Genomic DNA, 18837 nt, shown 5'->3' with positions numbered 1-18837 from the left:
TTAGTTAGTTAGTTAGTTAGTTAGTTAGTTAGTCAGTTAGTTAGTTAGTTAGTTAGTTAGTTAGTTAGTTAGTTAGTTAGTCTCTCAGTGAGTTAGTTGGTTAGTTAGTTAGTTAGTTAGTTAGTTAGTTAGTTAGTTAGTTAGTTAGTTAGTTAGTTAGTTAGTCTCTCAGTGAGTTAGTTGGTTAGTTAGTGTAACTATAGCGTTACTTGTGAATAATTGTGTGCGTAAAAGGAAATGTCATTATAGCGTTACTTGTAAATAATTGTATGTGTGAAAAGATTTGTGAATGCCTTATAGCATTACTTGTAAATAATTGTATTTGTGAAAAGATAAGTGTGAATGCCTAGGGAATGCCTACTTGTAAATAATTGTATGTGTGAAAAGATATGTGTGAATACCTAGGGAATCAATCTGTATATAAATTGTGTTGAATTTTACAAAGATACATCGGCCTTTACGCACAACTAAAAACGATCTTTTTTATGCGAAACTACAAGCTATTTCGGCAAAATGGCGACTAAACTTGATTTAAAGTTAATTCCAGAGTTTAGCGGAAACGATCAACAGTCAGTTGCGGAGTGGCTGGAAAAGGTTGAATTGGTATGTAAAATAATTGGTGTAACCGATCTGGCACGTGTGGTTCCTCTCCGTCTCACTGATGGTGCATTCGTAGTGTATCAACAGTTAGCAGAGACTGATAAAGAAAATTTTAAGAAAATAAAGGAGGCTTTGCTTGAAGCTTTTGCCGTTGATGCATTCACAGCCTACGAGCAGTTTGTCACGAGAAAGCTGAAACATGGAGAAGCAGTTGATGTTTATTTGGCAGAACTACGAAGATTGTCTACCCTAATTGGTGGGCTACCAGACAAAGCGATCGCGTGTGCTTTTGTTGCTGGGCTCCCCGAGGAAGTCCGACGGATGCTGAGATCGAGTTCTCGTATGGACGATCTTACAACTGTTCAAATACTTGCGCGAGCAAGGACTCTGATGATCGAGGAACGGAACAACGGGATGGTGGAAAAATTTGCTGTAGCTGCAATGAAAAGTGATGATCCGAGGTTGCTAGAAGATAAAACGCAATCAGTGTGCTATGAGTGCAAACTTCCCAATCACTTTGCGAGAGATTGTCATTTAAGAAGACATAATTATCGAAACAAGTCAAGTAGAAGAAGGGAGTCAAGCGATGTGCTGTGTTACTCGTGTCAAGAGTATGGACACATGTCAAGAATGTGTCCAAAAAACGGAGTGAGGGAGAAGACGTCTGCGCCAGTTCTCTCCCTAAACAATCAATAATGGCGTTACCTACCATGCTCTTGGATGTTAACGGTGTATTTCAGGATGTGCTAATTGACTCAGGATGTACCTACTGCATCATCTATAAAAAATGTGCGACAAAAATAACGAAGAAAGAAGTTAGCGTGGTAACTGTAAATGGACAACAACAGCAGTGCGAAGGTGTTAGCCAAACTCGAATCACCGCCCCAAATGGAAATACAGTGTGTGTGGAAGCACTTGTGGTCAATTTCAAACCACTGGGTTTTTGTTTCATAATGGGTATGAATGGAATAGTGGCACTTGGTGGAGTATCGATTTCTGCAACACGGAATGTTTGTTTTATGAAAAAAGAAGCATGTTTACTTGGTCTAAAAAGCGATTTATTAATAGATGTTCATGATATGAATATAACGGCTCAGGATTTCACAGCTTCATTTGAAAAGAAAAATAGAGAATGGATAATTGCTTGGAAATGGAATACCAAACCTGAAAATCTCGTGAATAGAATTGCTGAATATACCATCCCCATCGGCATAAAACACGATTACGAAAAAGAAATTGAAGGGTGGATAGAGAAAAAATGGCTGCAAAAGTACGAAGCGAAAAAACACGGTCCAGTAAAAGGTTTGGTTCCACTTATGGCAGTGGTGCAGCAAAACAAAGGGAAAGTGCGACCAGTGTTAGACTTCAGGGAGTTGAACACGTTTATTGAACCATTTACGGCGAACACGGATGCATGTGCTGACAAACTTCGAGACTGGAGACGGCTTGGAGAAAATATTTCAATTATTGATTTATCTTCGGCCTACATGCAACTCAAAATCAGCGAGGAACTCTGGGCTTACCAAACTGTTGTGTTCCGTGGACAGAGGTTTTGTTTAACACGTTTGGGATTTGGCCTGAACGTTGCGCCCGTCATTATGAAAGCAGTTTTGGACAAAGTTCTATCGCAAGACGAAAAGATCTGGAAGGGAACATCATCATACATTGATGATATTCTTGTAAATGAAGACATCGTATCAGTTCGCAGTGTACTTGATCATTTGGATATGTATGGATTACATTGTAAGCCGGCGGTTCGTGTGTCCGAAGGGGCGAGAGTTCTAGGATTACAAGTTGGGATTGAAAATAAGAAGTTATTTTGGAAGAGAGACAACGATTTTGGTGAAATTCCAAGTTCTCTAACGAGGCGAAAAATCTTCTCTTTATGTGGAAAAATGACAGGGAATCTTCCAGTTTGTGGTTGGTTGCGTGTAGCTTCGTCATTTGTTAAAAGGACGGCAAACGCCCTAACGAAAACATGGGATGAGAAGATACAATGCGAATTTGTTGAAAAAATGGTGAACGATATGGTAAAAAGAACACGTAACAACGATCCTGCCAAAGGAGTTTGGAATGTTTATGGCAACGAGGCAACAGTGTGGGTGGATGCTAGTTCACTAGCGCTAGGTGTGAGTATTGAAGTTGATGGCAATATAATTGAAGACGCTTGTTGGCTAAGAAAAGATGATACAACACATATAAACATGTCTGAACTCGATGCAGTAATCAAAGGACTAAACATGGGTCTCAATTGGAAGATGAATGTCTTGCATATTTGCACTGATTCGAAAGCAGTATTACATTGGGTCACCGATGCACTGACTGGAAAATCCAGATTGAAGACAAAGGCTTCAAACGAAATGCTGATTAGAAGACGGCTTCAAACCATTACGAATATTGTGGACGAATACAAACTCAGAGTGGATATTAAACTAGTACCCTCGGAGTCTAACTTAGCCGATGTACTTACTCGAGTGCCTGGAAGTTGGTTGAAAATGATCAATAAGCCCACTGAACTTGCTGCAGGTGGAACGATTAGTGCTTCTCTATCTCCCAAAGAAATAAACCATGTTCATAAGTCCACGGGACATTATGGTGTGAAGAGAACATTGTATTTTGTTCGTAGAATTAACCCATCAGTAAGCAGGGAAGAAGTCAGGCAAGTGGTTGAAAAATGTGTAGCCTGCCAATCAATTGATCCAAGTCCGATAAAGTGGCCGAAAGGGAAGATTGAAGTAAAAGGGACGTGGCAACGGCTTGGTATGGATATAACTCATTATGAGGGGCAACATTTTCTTACCCTGATTGACTGTGGGCCTTCACGATATGCAATATGGCGCCATCTTAAAGACCAAACTAGTGCATGTGTCATTCAGGAACTAAACGCAATCTTTCTTGAACGAGGCGGTCCAAACGAAATACTGACGGATAATGATACAGCATTTCGAAGCACATTATTTTCACAATTTATGAACAAATGGAACGTTAAACTTCGCTTCAGGTGCGCTTACGTTCCTTCAGGGAATGGAATTGCAGAACGGTGCCATCGAACAGTGAAAAGAACGGCGAAGAGAGTTCCGTGCAGCATACCCGAGGCAGTTTATTGGTATAACGTCAACCCAAAAGACTGTTGTAAGTCATCTACAGCACCCGCAAATAAATTATACCATTACGAAATAAGAGTTAGAGGAATTGACGACGATAAAAACGCATATGAACCTCATGAGAAGATCACCAACAAGTTTAAACTTGGCGATGAAGTATGGGTAAAGCCCCCGGACAACCGATGTGACTCTCAATACAAGATTGGGCGAGTTACAGGAATCATTTCGGAGCAAACGGTTGAAGTGGACAAAGTATGCCGGCACATACGCGACCTAAGACCCGTCAGAGTTGATAACAAGTCGAATGAGAATCTAGAAGATGATGAAGAGCTGTGCGTTGTGTTGCCTGAAGACGAGACAAACCAGACGCCAATGTTGCGAAGAAGCACCCGAAAAAGGATGGCACCTGAGCGATATAGTCCGTGAGGTGAAGTGGTCATTATGACCAAGGGGGAGTGTAACTATAGCGTTACTTGTGAATAATTGTGTGCGTAAAAGGAAATGTCATTATAGCGTTACTTGTAAATAATTGTATGTGTGAAAAGATTTGTGAATGCCTTATAGCATTACTTGTAAATAATTGTATTTGTGAAAAGATAAGTGTGAATGCCTAGGGAATGCCTACTTGTAAATAATTGTATGTGTGAAAAGATATGTGTGAATACCTAGGGAATCAATCTGTATATAAATTGTGTTGAATTTTACAAAGATACATCGGCCTTTACGCACAACTAAAAACGATCTTTTTTATGCGAAACTACAGTTAGTTAGTTAGTTAGTTAGTTAGTTAGTTAGTTAGTTAGTTAGTTAGTTAGTTAGTTAGTTAGTTAGTTAGTTAGTTAGTCTCTCAGTGAGTTAGTTGGTTAGTTAGTTAGTTAGTTAGTTAGTTAGTTAGTTAGTTAGTTAGTTAGTTAGTTAGTTAGTTAGTCTCTCAGTGAGTTAGTTGGTTAGTTAGTTAGTTAGTTAGTTAGTTAGTTAGTTAGTTAGTTAGTTAGTTAGTTAGTTAGTTAGTTAGTCTCTCAGTGAGTTAGTTGGTTAGTTAGTTAGTTAGTTAGTTAGTTAGTTAGTTAGTTAGTTAGTTAGTTAGTTAGTTAGTTAGTCTCTCAGTGAGTTAGTTGGTTAGTTAGTTAGTTAGTTAGTTAGTTAGTTAGTTAGTTAGTTAGTTAGTTAGTTAGTTAGTTAGTCTCTCAGTGAGTTAGTTGGTTAGTTAGTTAGTTAGTTAGTTAGTTAGTTAGTTAGTTAGTTAGTTAGTTAGTTAGTCTCTCAGTGAGTTAGTTGGTTAGTTAGTTAGTTAGTTAGTTAGTTAGTTAGTTAGTTAGTTAGTTAGTTAGTTAGTTAGTTAGTTAGTTAGTTAGTTAGTTAGTTAGTTAGTTGGTTAGTTAGTTAGTTAGTTAGTCAATCAGTTAGTTAGTTAGTTAGTTAGTTAGTCAGTCAGTTAGTTAGTTAGTCAGTCAGTCAGTTAGTTGGTTAGTCAGTCAGTTAGTTAGTCATTCAGTTAGTTAGTTTGTATCTTAGTTAGTTTGTTAGGTACTAAGTTAGGCAGATACGTGAAAAATGACGATAGATGACGATAAATGAGGACAATAATTAAAATGTAGCTACTTTGTAAAATCTTATTACTTTAACTAAAGTTTTAGTACTTTGTTAAAATAGCATGAGAACTAACGCTACCCCACAAGCTTTTTAAAGTTCTTTTTTAAGGTTTCAGCAACCCATCCGACGTTGCGAGAAACACCTGATAGTTACTGTGAAAAAAGGTATTGGCCAACAACTCGACTGTCGCGTTTTATTCTTTCCGGGGTTTTAGGGACGGGTCATTTAGAAAACAAAATGTAAAAGAACTAGAGCGTCGTAACTTTGTTATATGTTGAGTTTTGTGCCCGTCGCAAGTTTGACGTGTTTTAATTGAAGGAATGTTTAGTTCTAGCTTTACGTTTTTTTCCTTTAATGTAAAATAAAGGGTTGTCTGCGCATGCTGTGATTTTTGTTTCGACTTTGTCAAGTGTTATGACTTTGATCATTTGCTTTATTTCGAAGTGTCTCAAGAGTGTGTCAGCTTGGAGTATGTATGAGTTTTCGACAGCGGACGTCTTTGTCTTTACCCCTCTTGTTTGTTAGACATGACGTGCAATGACCCGTTCACTTCTTTTCGTTGACGTTTTTTTTCGCATTTCAAAAAACTACTGACCAAGAGAACGTGCGCAGAAGAAAAATGACAAGGTAAAACCAACAACAAAAAACCATGCAATTAAGGATTACACACAGACAAACACGCAAGTGTAAAAAACGGAAATTTTTTTTTTTTTTTTTTTTTTTCGTGCTGCCGCTTTTTTGTTTGTTTTTTTTTGTTTTGTTTTGTTTTTGTTGCTGCTGCTGATGCTAATGCCGTCACTGCTGCTTAACCTCGCTCTTTGTTTTTTTCTCCGCTAAATATACTTTTTTGCTGAAATCCTAAGGGAGCTAAATTCTTACGGAGGCGCTTAAATCTTCTTTGTTATTTTCCTACAGCCTATAGATGGTCGCCAATCTGGGCACGTGCGTGTTCACTTTTTATTCAAGTTACGTTGGATCCTTTCAAAACTTGGAATCTTGAACATGCACGTGACCTGTGAGGTAACCGAACTGTTTTTTCTCCCTCAGGTTATAACTTAAAACGTTTCAAAGATGGCGTGTAAACCCCACCATGTATTTTTTTGTAACGGGATGCGTGTGCTCTTTTTATCCCCTAACAGCTTTAAAAAGAGATTTTGAACCCCCCTCCCCTCCCTTCCTTACACACACACACACACACACACACACACACACACACTTCTTTATATTCTCCTTAGTGTGTTTAAGCTCATGCCGTCATGTTTTTAACAGATGTGTGGCTATGAAAATAGCCTTTATTTTTTATCTTGTGTTCAGAGTACCGTTTATTTGGCTGCTGGTTTTGGAACCTTTTCGTTCTTCTTGGGAAGCAAAACGGCTTGTATGTTTGGCAGCACACCGCCACTGGCTATAGTAACACCTGACAACAACTTGTTCAACTCTTCGTCATTGCGAACAGCTAACTGTAAGTGTCGAGGAATGATTCTAGCTTTCTTATTGTCACGAGCAGCGTTACCGGCCAACTCCAAAATTTCGGCGGAGAGATACTCCAAAACAGCAGCTAAATAGACAGGTGCGCCTGAACCGATGCGATTGGCGTTGTGTTGTAGTTTTAGCCTTTGCGAGTTCCTAGACATTAGAATATCTGCAGATGGAATTACTTGTTTCCTGTATTTTTCTTTCTTTGTTGTTTTTGTTTCTGCGTTTGCTTGCTAAAGTGTTTGAAGTAAACGTTTCATTCGAAGTTCTTTTTCTTTAGCTTTTTGATTGTCGTTGTCTTCTGAACTGTAAACTGTCATGCTTTCTATTGTGCAGTACGAATGTTGCAAATTTTTTGTGTATTTTCTTTTCTTCTATTGATACTGATGTGTTCCGATAGGTTTATGAATCTCTGTTACATCGATTTATTTTTGAATTTATTTTGATCTTCTCAATGTTCAAGTCCTGAAAGTTTTCTTTTTCGTCGGCCAATCAAATGCCTGGAGTCAGGACACGTGAATGTACCAATTTCTTTCTATGTACGCTGGATCCGCTCAAACTCTGGAATTTTTGACATTCACATGTGCTGAACCCCGGCTTTCTATTGGACGGTCTGCATATCTCTGATTCCCCCCTCGTACGTCACGTTTCTCCAATGTTTGTGCGTAAACAAACTCGAGGAAGGGTAAAATGGCGACACTTTCGGTATGGTAATCCCGTTTTGCTGAATTTGTTTTGTTTTGTTTTGTTTTGTTTTCAGCCCTTGTTGGCACTAAACAAAACCGAAAAAAATTCTTCAGTTCGTTCTAAACTAAAGGTTTATTGGTTTCTGCACAACAGCAGAAGCCCCTCCAAAGCAGTAGCTCCTCTGTCCGAAAGAAGACTCTTTTTTGCAATCGATCCTGTCCGAATTCAGCACTGAAAAAGGAACTGTTGTTCCCTTTATTAACATTATTAACGACATATGTGTCGCTAATTCTCTTGTTGTTATTATTGTTATACTTTCAAAAACAGTTTTTACTGTTACTTTTATACTTTTTAACTGTTATTATAAACACTGCTATTACTGCTGTTATCAATGTTAGTAATAATCCACTTTTTTTCTTTTTTTTTTTCATCAACACTTTGTTCCTCTCTGAGTCAGTATTGCTGTTGCTGTTGCTGTTTTTGTTGATGTTGATGTTGTTATTATAGCATGCCTTGGTGCAAACATTCATCCACAAGCATCAAAAGACACTTAACTAAAAAAAAACCGTCTTGGACTTTGGATGAAGTTTTCATCTTTTGTTCTGCAGTGGTAAGGAAGTTTCAGCATGCTCTTCTTGAATGCAAAATTGACTGTTCACAACCTCACCCATGTTTGCAATGCTGCAAATGTTATGATCAACTTTACTTGAAAGCGACTGATGGCTATGAATCCAAATTGTTCTGATAGGAGATTGCTGAGGCAAAACAATTTGCCAAAGAGAAAGTCTATGTGCCTCAATTTGTTCAATCTGTCTTCTTTGGTGTTAAACCCAGTAGCTGAACAAGCATCCACATCAGGGTCAACCTCTGCTCCTTTGCATTCCTTCTCTTTTTTTTTTCTCTAGTTCTTTCCTCTGATTCTCTTTTAAAGTTGGCCTTCTGTTGTCCAACAGAAGTGTTACCAGTTACTGGTTTGTCGAAGGCTCCTTCTGTAATAAAATGCGCCTCTATAGGAAACATAGAACTGAAAACTGAATCCATTGTAGAGTCTGAAAAATTCCTTAAAGCACTTGGTTTCCAACTCCTCAGTTTTAACTGAAAGAAAGAGATGCATGTTTCAGCTGGACAAGCAAAGAGCTACAATAATGCAACTGTTAAAATATTGATTTGTTGTAGCAGGACATTGACACTGCACCCAAATGTGCTTACCGATTCCAATGTTTTAAAGAATACACACTTTTCCTTGCACTATAAATACATTCAGCTCAATTCCAAGCTAAGAGAATTTGACCAGACAAAAGTGGTGTCTTATCACATGTTGAATAACCCCCTCATCACCCTTTGTCTTCTGTTTTGTTTTAGTGAAGCAAGAAGTATTTATTTTGAACTTTCTCATGAGGCCATCTGATATTTGTGCTGCAAAGTTGAGGAGTTGCAAAAAGTATTTCCTCAACCTTATGAAAGGAAGATTCAGGCTCTGATTCTGACTCTGAAGAATGTGCTTATACTTTCAACTGTAATACTGTGGTTCCTTTTTCTCCAGGTTTAGAAAACAATGCTCCTTTAGAAGACAGCAATCAAAATGCCATAGATTTCTGGTGCAAGCCTACCTCAACTCCTGTTTTGCCTGTTCTTTCTGAACAAACAATCGCTGGTCATGTTCTTGAGTTATTCCCTGCTCTTGCTGAACTAGTTCCTACTGAACAAGCTGTTTGCATTCATGTAGAACGGATTGTAGCTGTTCCTGTTGACACGGCTTCTTCTCTTCCTACATTAACAGTTTTTCCTGATGAACCAGATTTTATTGAACATGATGCACAACTTTCTCCAGTTACCCTTAATGAGTAAGTTGTTGCCAAACCTGTTTCTGCTGATCCTTCTGAGCTAGTTGCTTTCAGTCCTTCAAAAGAGGTCTTTTCTGTTCCTCTGGAAACGGTGTCTAATGTTGCTTCGCAGCAAGATAATCTTTTGCCTGTCATACGTGTTTTCCATGCTCCTCCTGAACCTGCTCTCCTTGAAAGTCATCACCAAGTGGTTGCCAAACCTGTTCCTGTTGCTGCTTCTCTGCAAGTTGTTTGCAATCCTTCAAAAGAGGTCTTTTCTGTTCCTCTATCTTGTTGCTCATCACCAAACAATAGCCAAACCCAGTTTGTTTCTTTCATCTGATCCAGTTTCAGCTGTTGCAGTCCAACAAGTTGGTACTGTTCTTGCAAAATAACTCTCACCTTCTGCTGTTCAATCTGTTGATAATCTAGTTAGCCAAAGTCCTGTTTGTACATCCAGAGGTAAATTCTTTTTGATTGTTATGCAAATCTTAACACAAAAAATGTAAATGTAAAATCAAAAAATGTAAAATCAAAAAATGTAAATGCCCGAGTCAACTCTTTGACATAGTGTTATTGTTAAAGCTATTAAAAACACAGAGGTGGCATGCAATTGTTGTAGGACTACTTAAATTTGATTTGTTAAATGTTTATACAAGTGAATGATACTAACACTGATTATGTTTTAGAAGTAAAAGATCCAAGGAGAAAAGAAATCAAGTTGGAAAAGCCATCTTTCACTCAAGCACATATCGGTAATGTAAAACCTAATTTATAGAAAGATAGAAAAAAATATCTATGCCTATAGATTATGCCTATAATATGTGTGTGTGTGTGTGTGTGTGTGTGTTTGTGTGTGTGTGTGTGTGTGTGTGTGTGTGTGTGTGTGTGTGTGTGTGTGTGTGTGTGTGTGTGTATATATATTATGGCTATAAATTTTAAATTCTAACTAGTTAACAAAATTCTAAACATATATTTAAACATAAATCTCTTCTTGCACAAGTTCAGATAATCAACTGTCAATAAAAGCTAGCCATCATTGCTAAGTGCAATTTTAGAATGTTGCATCTAGCTTCAATATTAGAAATAATACATTGTTTCTAACTTCATTATTAGAAATAATGCACTGTTTGTTATCATCTTGAACACTTAGAAACTGTTTAATAGGGTGTCTCAAAATAATTTTTTTTTCAAAAATCAAAATGTGGAAACATTCAATCGTTATTATTATGTTCTAGTAGCTTATAGTGAAAATTTCAGCCTCCCGAATCAACTCTGAGGTAAAGAAGGTGGTTTAAGACAATTTCTATATAATAGGTAAGTTAGTCTTCAGCTAAGTATGGATGAACTCCTAAACAGTTGGATCCTGATCATGACAAGATATGGTATTGGTGTTTGACCAGGAACCTGCTTATTGACATCTCTTTATAAAGCTTGTGGTATTAACATTGAGGAGTTGAAGATCTCAAGACCAACTCTGACTAGGAAAGCACACACTGTAGTAGAGTCAGAAGCCCAGATCATCTGAGAGCAGAACATGGACAAAGTAAGAGGCTTAAAGCTAGTGATTCACTTTAAAATTGTAAGGCAGTACACCAGTGAAAAAGCAATTTCCACAAGTCATGAAAGGGTAGCTATAAGCGTTTCTTCTCCTGAAGCTGACCCTTTAGATTTTTTGCTTGGTATTTTGAAAGTTAAAAGCTCCAAGGGAAGCGACTGGGCTGTAGCCATTCAAAGTATCCTGAAATACTATGAGCTATCAGATCAAATCATTGGGGTGTGTGCTATAAGAAATGTTATTGTTCATGCTTTGGGGAGGCCTGTTCTTTGGCTAATGTGTGGACATCACATATATGAGAGACATGTGTCTCATGTCATGGAACTTGTTTTTGGTACAACAAAAAGTCCAAGTAAACACCTCTATGTTTTACTTCAGAAGCTATGGCCGCATTTAGACCAGATACTCTTTTGCACCTACTTGCAGTGGAAACTAAAGATTTTTGCACCAATTCACTTCAGAGAGACACTTTCCAAAGAGGAGACTACAAGTATCTTTGCCAGCTACTGGCTTACTTCCTGGGTGTAGATATACCTAAATTTCTTCTTTAAGCAGCCGGGAGCTCACCATGAGGCCAGGTTTATGAGTGACTGTCTTTACCTTCTTGTTCTGCAGGTGACACAGAACTATCATCCGAATGATTCAAAAACAGTAGAGCCTGCTGCTCTCAAGAACATAAACACTGCTACAAATTATATTGTGTTTTTCCATGGTCTATTCTTTCTGAAGAGTCCAATGGCAACTCAAGCTCCTTCAAATGACCTGAGAGCTTTTAAGATAGCTTGCTAGCTCCAAATGCCAGATAATTACAAAGCCTATGCAGAGATTGGGAAAGTTCTCAACAAAAGCCCTCTACGGCACACTTGGTATCTAGCTCCCCAGCTTGTAGTTTTGTCTCTTGCTGACAGGGATCTAGATGCCGAAGTTAAGAACAACATCCTTAACAAATTGTTGTATTTTGCCATTCCAGAAAAAGAACATATGGTGCTTGAGAAACCTGGAATCCAGCCAGTTGTTGCTCCAATGTCATCTCTTGATGATTTTGTCACTGAGCAAATTTATCACTGTGCACTCCTGAGACCGCCAGGGTATATTTTGATTCACTCTAAATTTTTTTGTTTATTTACTATTAATGGGTTAAATAAAGTATTTTAAAAGCTCCAACTAACTTTTAAACATAGAAATTTTAGATTTATTTAGTTAAAATGTCTAAAATAAATTGTGTCATTTTATGATTGCATCATCTATTCTATTTGGTACAAAATGTTGCAATACCGATGAAAATAATTGTTACTACGGTTAAAAACGATCATGTAAAACTTATATTTTTTGTCAAAATGGCCGACAAAAAATGTCTAATTTGTGCATGTTGCTTTATTTCCTTTGGAAAAGGATCACATAAACTTATGAAAGTAACTCCCGGATTACAACTTCACATTCAAAATTTGATTTGGAGAGAATATGATGTAGAAAAAGAGTGTTGTCCAAAAAACATTTGTAATTCTTGCAAAACAAATTTATATGCATTGAACAGGGGTGAAACATCAAAATTAAATGATTGGATTGAGAAAATATCTCAAATAAACTGACAAAAACTCAGGAGATCATCTGATATTAGTGAAATATCTGAACAGATCACAAGAAATAATCAAGATATCATTGATAAATTTGTTAAAAAGATGTGTCCTTCTTGCTTTTCTACAATAGGTATGATTTCCTTAAACAAAGTTAAAATATTGTATAACTTATATATTTTAGTTAATAAACTATTTCTTCAATTGTTAAAAAAATTTTTTTTTAGTTTAGCATAGTCTATGCTAGTCAATGCATAGTCTATGATAGACTTGTTAAATATTAGTGCATTATTTTTATATGTTTTACAAATGTAATAATATCAGAGTTTTTCCTACTTTAAGTTTCTATTTAGGCAAAGAAATTTCTCACTTTTGCTGTAAAAGTGAAGCTGTAAAAAACCTAATTATGTTGGCTGAAGGTCTTGGAAATGTATCCAGTGAGCAAGTTGCTTCTGGGATTCTCAAAACAAAAATGAAAAGAGACAATATTAAATCTGGAGACAAGTTTCCTTTAAAAACCTTTGGAAACAATCTTCGTGTTGTTGTTGGCACACCTGATAATAAATGCAGCAGAGCATCCGTTAAAAAGTTATCTCTAGAAAGTATAACGGAAATCTCTAATACTCTAAACCTGAGTAAAAGAAAGACTAGCCTACTTTGTAAACATATGCGACAAAATTTAGGGAAGAAAATGTTAGAACCTAATATATCAACTCAGATAGAGGAGCTGCATAATGTATTTTCAGATTTTTATGATGTCAAAACTGAATCATTCATTTCAGAGGATGAAGAGATAAGTCGGAGTTTGGTATTTGTAAAAGATACTTCTGATTTAATTCTTCATATGATTAATGAAAGAAGTTTGAATCCTTATAGCACTATTGCTAGGATTTCCATTGATGGTGGACAGGGTTTTCTTAAATGCGTTATAAATGTTTTTGACCCACTATGTAAACATACAACTTCAGAAAGTCTTGATGATTGTGGTGTAAAAAGATTATTGGTAACTCTTTATTTGGTTTAAGCAGTCACAGCGGCAAGTATGCATGTCTCTGGTGTGAAGGGGAAAGTACTCTTGAGAGCGGAAAAAAAAGAACCTTGGGTTCAATTGATATCAACTTCAACAAGTTCATTGAAGATGGACGCAAAAAGAATCACATGACGGAATTTAAAATTTCTCCTAGAGTTGTGTATCTTGATGAACCTCTAGAAACTTTAGTAGAGCATCTCATTCCTCCACCAGAGATACACATTTTTATTGGTATTACTTCTATGTTTGTAAAAATATTATTTACATTGTGGCCTGATTTTGATTTGTGGCATAAGTCGAATTATATAATCTTTAGAGGTTACCACGGAACTGGTTTGGATGGTAATAATTCACAGAGACTTTTAGATAAATTAGATAATTTAGAAGTTAACCTTCTAAGTGCAGCCTCTATATTACCAAATATGATATTTCTCCAACCTGTAGTTAGCTGTCTTAGAAAGTTTTCAATTACTAAAACAAAAGGTTTTAGCATGTTTATTGGAGAATCTATTGCTGAATCAGTTTTAGATTTTAAAAAAGCTTTCGAAAATCTGCAGCTTCATCCTCTGGAAAAGTTTAACTACCAATTAAATATTAGCTGGAAAGTTCATATTCTAGTATGTCACCTTGTTCCTTTTCTTCAGCATAGTCAGTTTGGGCTTGGTGTATATGGCGAGCAGGCAGGAGAAAGTGCTCACCACTATCACTATTAAGTGTGGAAGCGATACAAGTGTCTTTTGGAACACAACGATTATGCAAAACAGCTTAAGAAAAGTGTGATTGAGCTTGGTATAAACAGTTTCAAGTAGTCCTTTTCTCTCATTTTTTAAGATTTTTAATTATTGTGAACTTTGAAATGATTGAATTATTTTATAAGGAATTTCAATATTTCATGTTACACTGCTACATTTATTGCGTTGATGTTATATTGTTAATCTAGAATTTATCTTAATTTTATCATAAAAGATCTCATTTTTTCATTTTAAAGTTGTATTTTTTGTAACAAAAATAGTTGAAGAAGTGTAATACCCCTATAAGTTTTGAAAAAAATCCCCGCCCTTCTCATATTACCCCCTCCCCCTCCATATGTTATTTTAGGTAAAAACTATTTTTGCAAAAAAAAATATGTTTAAAAGTTAGTTCAGATTTTAAAAATTATTTTAAAATATTTACCTAAACCCAATATTAATAGTTAGACAAAAAAAAATTGGAGTAAACCAAAATTTACCCTGGCAGTCTCAGGAGAGCACAGTGTTATCTTCTCTTTTTTCTCCTGGAAATCACTAAGGAAGAGCTTTTGCTGCGGAGGGAGAAAGGTATAGCTGCTTGCAAAAGTGAGAGCCCCTAAGTCATTTGTCAGGTTCTCTGCTTGTGCAAACCAGCTTGCAGTGGTAAATGATAGGGCAGAACGTCACATGAAGTTGATCCAAGACTTTATTGGAAGGACACATACCGAGGATAGACTTCAGGATACTCTTCAGGTAATTACTAAAGATTATTATACAGACCTGCAGCGTTTTAATTGTTAGGTGGAGAGGGTCGTTTTTGAAAAATTAGGCAATTTAGAACAGCAAACACATATCATGCTCATTTTTAATAGCAAAAAAAGGAAGTCAATTGCACCTAACAATTTACACCTAACAACCACTTACCCCACCCAATGTACGCACATGCTCAATAATGTTTGCAAAACTTTATAAAGTATTTCTATATCATTTTCTTTAACAAACTAAACTATTAATTTCAAATAATAGGAATTTTATTGCTTGGAATATTTAACTATTTTACAAAATAACTTGCCTTTTTAATTTTATTTTTTATGTTCTAGATTGTCCACAGACAGCAAGTATCCAAGAACGTTACAAATAAGTACCTGCAGAACATCTAACAAGTATTATGACTGTCATCACGTTTTTGTTCTTTTCAACTCAATTTAGAACTATTACATGAAATAAAATGGTCACACAAAATCTGCATCTTCCTTATTCTATTAGACATAATTTAAATCGAAACCAGTGTTTAGTGAGTGTTTTAAATTTAAAACTATTTATATTCGTAACTTTAAAATGTAATGCAGTAAAAATTCTATTATATAAAAATTGTCTAAAACCACCTTCTTTACCTTAGAGTTGATTTGGGAGGCTGAAATTTTCACTATAAGCTACTAATACATAATAATAACGATTGAATTTTTCCACATTTTGGTTTTCGAAAAAAAAAATTTTTTTTCAGACAACCTACTGTTGATAGTGTTTATGAACTAGAGAAATGTGATTGTATTTTATTTCAGGATCAACTCAGCCAAGAATAAAGGAAAAAAAAAAAAGCAGAAGTTAGTCAAGGGCAATTAGGTAATCATCCTTTATATTTAGCACAAAAATCAACTTGAACTCACGTTAAAAAGAATAAAGAATCTAATTAAAAATAAATAAAAACTACCTCAACAACTTTTAAAAATCAGTTATAGCAATCAGTGCAAACAGTAAAAAAAAAAAAAAAAAAAAAAAAGTTAAATTTGGTCATGCTTCAGAATCAAATGAAGATTCTATTTAATCTCTTTGTTTTATGACTAGAGTTTGTAAAATTTTAGATGAAATAGTTGAAATGCTGAATGCTTCCCCTGACCACAACGAATGGTTCAACACCAGAAGTTTCCCTCGCTCTGCAGCTTTAGCATTGGCACACATCTTGGTGGACGTATTTAACAGATATTTGCAAATCATAGCAGTGACAAGCTATACATCTCTTGCAATAGTACCCCTGCCTTAGCAATGTTAAAAAGAAAATTAAAAACATCAAGCTAAAAATTAAAAAAAGATGGTAGTTTAGAGAAGTTTATTGCCTTTGGCAATATATGGAGACATTTAGCTTGTTTGGCTAAATATATAAACGAGGTATTTTGTTTATTCTTGCAATTCCTATTTAAAGACTGCTCTAACTTTTTATCTTTACAAAAAGTAGTCGTTTTGTTATTCTGTTAAAACGTTTTAGAGTTGCTCTTAGAATTACTTCTGATGTTTTAAGAGTTTGTTAAAAAGAAAAATGATAACTCCTGTGATGTTAAGGTACATTAGTAATATTTTAAAAGAGGGAACTGCTGCAACTGTTCTTCAGAAATAGAAATCAAAAAGTTCCTTAACTAAAAAGATCTAGCCATCCATTTCTTCTTCAGCAAAATAGTGAGGTTTTTTATGTACTTTTGCTCTCTAATTTATCTATATTTACGCAAAGGGTTTTATTTATTTCAATGTAAACATTTGTAAAAGGATACTTAGATTGTTACAGGAGCTGCCTAAAGAGCACTGATGACCTTTTCTTAAAAAAAAAACAAAAAAAAAAACTGAAACTAATAGATAATATCACCTAAAAAGAACCCAGCGCTGTTTCACTAAAATAAAAGACGAAAGAACTTAAAAAGCTCTTTCCAGACAACAGTTTTTATGTTTGGAAATGCAAGTTTTTGTTATGCGGCCTTACCATACGTTTTACCTAGATTTTATTTTATGTTTCTCTTCTATTTTATCTTATCTTTTTGAGGTTTGTGTTTTTTTATGTCAATTTATACGTAAAAAAAGATATTCTGTGAAACTATTTTGACAAGCGCTTATTGTAAAGATAAAATGTTACAAGCACAATGTTCTTGTACCCTTTTAAAATTACAAAAAGGATTTTCTTCTGTTCAAACATTTACTACAATTTAAAGTATTAAATAATATTTCAGAGTTAGTTACAGAAACTACCTAATTCACCTGTTACATAAAGTTAAACAAAATAAATATAAAAAAAAGAAAAACAGCTAAAACATTTATCTAAAAAAAAAAAAAAAAAAGTTAAAAAATAATAAAAAAGAAGAACTTGTCTAAGGAGTTCTTATTTTTATTTTTCAGTTCCAAGAAAGATGGTTTTAGATTCCTTGTAAACATCAGAGTCTTGGTAAGGAAAGTATTATGTGATCAATGAACTGGTCATTTTATAAAATATCCATCCTATTGCACCCATAACGCTACCGAACTGCACATCGGTATCGGAGTGTTCCGATATCAACTTCGAAAAATCTTTGATATGGTATCGTATATAAAAAACTTGGCTTTTCGGTGAGGCTGTTTGATTAAGTACCGTTGATAGTAGTATCGCACATACGAGACTTCCAAAACTCTGATGCTGAATCCCTTGAATGAAAAGATTAACATACCGACTACCATGGTTTACATCGTCGTTGCGGAATAAAAGTTTAAAACGTTTTACATCCTTTATATATATATACCATTCCACTATCAAAACAAAAAAATTTTTTTCATTTAAAATTGACCTTAAATAAAAATAAGGCTGGCGAAAAGAATTGCTGTGTTTTTCTAACACGTGTAAGTGTCAATATTAAAATTTGAAAAAGAAATCGCACGCAAAAAAAAGAACACGCCGAGTGAAATAAAATCAGATTACTATCACTTTAAGCAATATTGAGGACTTATCCACATCCGTACTGACAAAATCTTTCGAAACCCAAGACCCTTTAAAACAGCCTTGTAATAGGATAATGAAAAATAATTATCTTCCAAAAATAAATCGAAAATCCTTATGAACATTAGAAGTCATGAAGATCATTCGGATAAATAATATATCTTTTGATTTGAAAGATATTAGCGAAAATCGTGGTTTCAACAGTAAGAGTTGTAATTCAAGGTTGTATCTTAAAATAACGGGAAAAACTGTACATTTTCTTATGTTCGGCAATTGTTGACTTTCGCATCACTTTTTAAATCAGAAAGAATATGTTACTACTACTATCCGATGTAACAATTAAGTTTATTGTGCAACTTTCATCAAAAACGAAATCGAAAGAAGTTACGTCATCTTTAAGTTTTACTTGACTCAACTATGTAATGTATTTAATCGAAGAAATGTGCAAGACAAACGAAAACCAGGCGGACACACATGTGCAATTGCATGGAAAATCAGTCGGTTACACTATAAAACTTAAAACTGTCTTCGCAATAGCGACCGAAAATTCGATTGTAGCAACTCTGATAATATCACAATGTTTCAATTATCAAAGTTAGCAACAATTCTTTACTTATTTTATGATTTTTACAAAAAATTCTAGAACAATGACTGAAGCTTATCAAAAGGTAACTAATTTATAACCTCAGCAGAACACTGAATTGTGAAAATGCTGAAATATAAATACATATGTAAAATGATCATATATTTTAAAATCAAATAGTGGATTTAGTTAACTTTAAGGTGGTAACCCTAGAAATAATTTATTTTTTGAGTTTAAGCTATTTATTGATATTTTTAGTAAAACTTGATTCTATTTAAAATAAAAATCATTCAAAGATTTTTTTTTGCCTTGATATCCAAAAATAAATAAGTTAAACTTCAAACAATGTAT

General features: G+C 35.0%; 2 protein-coding genes and 2 pseudogenes across 3 annotated transcripts in view; all 4 read left to right on the top strand.

Moving 5' to 3' along the window:
* The first annotated feature begins 1295 nt into the window (after positions 1 to 1295).
* Positions 1296 to 4130, top strand: LOC149887567 (uncharacterized). Its single transcript, XM_090087670.1, has one exon. It carries the CDS (start codon positions 1296 to 1298, stop codon positions 4128 to 4130), a length of 2835 nt encoding a protein of 944 aa, XP_089943796.1.
* A 1309-nt stretch (positions 4131 to 5439) lies between these two features.
* The window catches only part of LOC149887557 (uncharacterized), a 115747-nt gene continuing 102349 nt past the window's right edge, over positions 5440 to 18837 (top strand). Inside the window, exon 1 of the mRNA XM_090087284.1 lies at positions 5440 to 5461. The gene's annotated coding sequence lies outside the window, so the exon portion shown is untranslated. The remainder of the gene's footprint in view (positions 5462 to 18837) is intronic.
* On the top strand, positions 10683 to 11996 carry LOC149887566 (uncharacterized; annotated as a pseudogene).
* Positions 12119 to 15467, top strand: LOC149887565 (uncharacterized; annotated as a pseudogene). The gene is made up of 3 exons (XR_016452558.1): positions 12119 to 12548; positions 12769 to 14926; positions 15274 to 15467. The product of XR_016452558.1 is annotated as an uncharacterized LOC149887565 (transcript).

Source organism: Hydra viridissima, unplaced genomic scaffold (genome assembly GCF_058129835.1).
Source record: "Hydra viridissima isolate aposymbiotic clone 2 unplaced genomic scaffold, HvirCarnegie_v1 scaffold_5, whole genome shotgun sequence".
Taxonomy (NCBI): Eukaryota; Metazoa; Cnidaria; class Hydrozoa; order Anthoathecata; family Hydridae; genus Hydra; species Hydra viridissima.
This window is presented reverse-complemented; position numbering and strand designations above follow the sequence as displayed.